At 33.1% G+C, this 4,410-nt stretch overlaps 1 protein-coding gene across 2 annotated transcripts in view; it reads left to right on the top strand.

Moving 5' to 3' along the window:
- Positions 1-2,052, top strand: part of LOC105127158 (protein NRT1/ PTR FAMILY 1.2-like) — a 9,894-nt gene extending 7,842 nt beyond the window's left edge. Inside the window, exons 3-4 of one of the 2 annotated variants that reach the window (XM_011028317.1) lie at positions 306-856; positions 1,002-2,052. In XM_011028317.1, the coding sequence (XP_011026619.1) occupies positions 306-856; positions 1,002-1,881 (1,431 nt within the window). In that variant the 3' untranslated portion in view covers positions 1,882-2,052. The remainder of the gene's footprint in view (positions 1-305; positions 857-1,001) is intronic. The other variant, XM_011028318.1, reaches the window with a different exon arrangement.
- The last annotated feature ends 2,358 nt before the right edge of the window (positions 2,053-4,410 follow it).

Here is a 4,410-nt window from a genome sequence, read left to right as displayed (position 1 = left end):
GGGGGGGGGGGGGGGGGGGGGGGGGATTACTTGGTTGTAAGGGTCAAAAAGATTAGAGATTTTTTTATTCCAATAACTAAGGTTTTGTAACAAAAGTTAAGAAATAAAAAAGGAATCCGTGAATTTACAATTCTCATTGCATCAAAACGAGATTCAAGTTCAAAATATTGTTTTAATTCCAGAAATATGGAATTGTGAGATTGAAAAGAAGACCAACTATTCATCTAAATCGAAAAGAGAGGACTAACTCCAAGTCTATATACCAACCTCACAATAGCAGAAATCAACCTAATTTTATTGTACAGGGCGTGATTCTACTATGGTTAACAACTATAATTCCAGGAGCAAGACCACCTCCTTGTGTCCAATTCCATGACAGTTGCGAATCCGCATCGACATTGCAGCTCCTGCTTTTATATTCTTCTTTAGGCCTCATGGCCATTGGAGCTGGCGGCATAAGATCATCGTCCTTGGCCTTTGGTGCTGATCAGTTGGGCAAGAGGGACAACCTCAAACGTGCTGGAATACTAGAGAGCTTCTTCAGCTGGTACTATGCGACAGTCTCGGTTGCGGTGTTCCTTGCCATGACCTGTATTTTATACATTCAAGATAACTTGGGGTGGAAGGTGGGGTTTGGAATTCCTGTGGTGCTCATGATTCTGTCAACTCTTTCCTTCTTCTTAGCTTCTCCCATTTATGTCAAGTCAAAGGCTAAGGCAGGCTGGCTGGATGGATTTGCTCGAGTTTTGGTAGCATCCTTTAGAAATAGAAGTATCAAGTTATCATCCCAAGTCACAGATGATGTGTATCATCATAGGAAAGGATCAAGACTTCTCGTCCCATCTGAAAAATTAAGGTATCATTATATGCTCAAAAACTTTGTGCCCTAAAATTAATTTCCGTCTTATATCCAAGATTTTTCCTCAATAGGATTCTATTATGTCAGGATTCTATGATGACTCCTAAAAAGTATTTGTTTTGTATTTTATACCTTGTCTTAGGTTTCTAAACAAAGCTTGCGCCATTAGAAATCCTACGGAAGACTTGATCCCAGATGGAAGAGCTTCAAATCCATGGAGTCTTTGTACAGTAGATGAAGTAGAAGATCTTAAATCACTGATCAAGGTAATCCCAATATGGTCCACAGGGGTCTTGATGTCTATAAATGTTCTCCAACACTCTTTTATAGTCCTCCAGGCATCAACTATGGACAGGCACATTACTTCAAAATTCCAAGTTCCTGCTGGCTCCTTCACTGCATTTCAGTTATTTTCTTCAGTAATATGGATTGCTCTCTACGATCGTGTAGTCATCCCTCTAGCATCAAAAATCAGGGGAAAACCAAGTCGTCTCGGCTTAAAACAAAGAATAGGAATTGGCATCCTATCATCATCTGCTGCAATGGCAGCATTGGCAATTATAGAGAGTGTTCGGCGAAAAACTGCGATCGAAGAAGGATTTTATGATGACCCTAATTCCGTGCTGCACATTTCAGCATTGTGGCTATTGCTATACTTTTTCATAACCGGATTTGCTGAGGCTTTCTGTGGTATTGGACAGAATGAGTTCTTCTATACTGAATTGCCTAAGAGCATGTCTAGTGTAGCCTCCAATCTGTTCGAGATGGGACTGTCTGTTTCCAACTTGATAGCAAGTTTGCTAGTAACTATTGTCCGCAACTTCTTCAAGGGAAACGATCAGGAGAGCTGGCTTTCAAGCAACATTAACAAGGGACATTACGATTACTATTATTGGCTTCTTGCTGGTTTGAGTTTGGCCAACTTCATATATTATCGTGCTTGTTGCAAGGCATATGGTCCTTGCAAGGGACAAGAAGGCAATACTACCGATGGAGGGGAAGCCTTGACAGATGAGGATTAGTGGTTAAAAATGATGGAATTGTGTTAGATTCCATGTATGATTTATAGCTGGATCTTCATCTTTGTCCATGATAGCCACTTTGGAATGATTGGGAGGAAATTCGAAGGTCCTGAATAAACAGCTGTCTATTTTATGAATATTCCAATATTTGATTATTTTCATTTATTTCAAGGTCATATGGTGCACGCTAGACAATCTAATGCACCATATCAAAATCACCTTCCTAATTGGGACAAATGTGACGAGAAATTATCTTTGTCTAGCATGAAGATAGAAAATTAGCTTTTTTATTAATGATCAATTAGGTCCTATTCCTAAAAAAAAAATAGTTTATTAATGATCAATTAGGTCCTATTCCTCAAAAAAAAAATTATTTACTAAATAAATAATAGAACTTGGCATATTAAAATATTTTTAAAATTTAGCAAAAAATAAAAAATAGATATGTTCTTAATGTTTTGTAGGGAAAAGACAAATAATAAATTAAAAAGACCATGCACATATCTAACTAAATAAATTGTTAACTTGAGCCTCGTTACGAGATGTAATTTTTTTATTAAAAAAATGATAGAGCATGTTTTTTTAATATCATTTTTTGAGGGAAAAAAAACTATAATCATAAATCAAGAAGCTCATACATGCATTTAATTAAATCAACTGAGAACCACGGAAAAAAAAATAGAGTTCTAATTCAACCTACTTTGTTATGGGCAATCACTCACACTAATTCAATTATAAAAAAATAAAAAGAAATTTTTCTGGTAAAAATAAAATACAGATAAGCTTGATATTTGGTTGGTTGTCAAAACCACTAAAATATAATTTTGACTAATTATTACAAATAAGATAAATATATAGTATGATCGTGAAATCTTGATCGAACCAAAGAAAAATTTCATGTAATCTTCCTATAATATACTGAAATGAGATAGAACAGGGGATTTGAATGAAAAAATCATGAAACAATAATTTTAAAAATAATAAATTAATATGACGTTAAATCAGTTCAAGACTCCACACATTCATTCCTATAATTTTGTTGATTATCAAAGTAAAATAAATATTCTTTCATGTCAAGCAAATAAATTTGATAACCCTTAAAGCTGAGGGAACTCAATGAGATTACGAGTACATTAATTAAAAAAAGTTCTCTAATCAATTTCTTACTATCAAGTAAATGTAATATTGAAAGCAATTTTCATTCATTCAACAATAGTCTAGGAATAAACTATATGCATTTATTCTAAGTAAATGTTTAAAAGCTTAATAATTTAACTTAGTTTATTCTTCCCTAATAAATCAAGATGAGAGTTGTGGTAATCTAATTAATTCTTTTGCTTCTTACTTTAGTCCTTAACAACAATTATAGATTGAAAAAAAAAAAAACTAGACAGCATACATGTTATCTCAAAACAATTTAATAAAATTGAATAATAATCAATAGCATAATTCTGAATACGAAAAAAATAAATACTTGAATCTGAAAGAATTAAAATGATAACTTTACTTCTCAACTTGCTAATAAAGATGATGTGTATCCCTCTTAAACCGAATTCAGGAATTTAGTTAATAGTTGCTAGAAAAATGACAAAAACATAGAAGAAAGAAATATTTTTCATACCCTATTTCAGTTGTATTCTGCTCTATTTATAATCTCTCTTAGCTACCAAATTTCTTCAAGATTATTAGGTTAATTAGAAGTTTTCATGATACTTAACTCATTACTTCTTTATTTGGTATCTAAGATTGGATAACTCTCGGAATTTATGTTGAAAACTAATTTTGTTATTGTCACAACTCTATTCTAATTCCAACTCTATAGCAATTTCGACTTTGTTTCTGACTTGGTTTCTTGCAATATCTAACTCTATTCTAATTCCAACTCTATAGCAACTTCGACTTTGTTTCTGACTTGCTTCTTGCAATATCTTACCATCCCATCTTATTCATTCATAGCATGTTGGAGGCTTGATCTACATCTTTCTTGGATCCTAAGGCCCGCCGTTTTTATGTTAGACTCTCAACCGTAATGAGATACTCAACATTGTTAGTTTCCTGATCAGATCAGGAAACCCATCTTGACCTTTTGATTACGTCCAGGGTTAGGCCTTCAAAATGATTTTATCTGACTTGGAATATTTCATGAAAGTTGTCTTCCTAAATATGTAGGTGAATTTGAGCTTTTGAATTGCTGGATTTTGATATCTAAACCTTAAGATATTTCCGTTTGAAAACCTAGTGTGAAAATAAAGAATTCTACTGCGAGTAGAATTGTAACTCAAGTTTGCAAGTCTGATTAGAGATCCAAATGAAAAGGTATTTGATTGGTACTTAAAAGTGTATTTTTATTAAGGTTTGATATCATCATTTTGCACTTGAAGTATTAATAACCCCTTAACTAAAGCATGTTTATAATAACATATCTAATAATATAAGATACATTTAATATGTGGTAAATGTTCATTTTAAATGTAGGTCTATCACATAAATGAAAGGATTGATTGATGAGTTTAAGAACTGAAATTAAAA

Source organism: Populus euphratica, unplaced genomic scaffold (genome assembly GCF_000495115.2).
Source record: "Populus euphratica unplaced genomic scaffold, PopEup_1.0 scaffold50.1, whole genome shotgun sequence".
Taxonomy (NCBI): Eukaryota; Viridiplantae; Streptophyta; class Magnoliopsida; order Malpighiales; family Salicaceae; genus Populus; species Populus euphratica.
The sequence above is the reverse complement of the archived record's forward strand: the minus strand, read 5'-3'. Positions and strand labels throughout refer to the sequence as shown.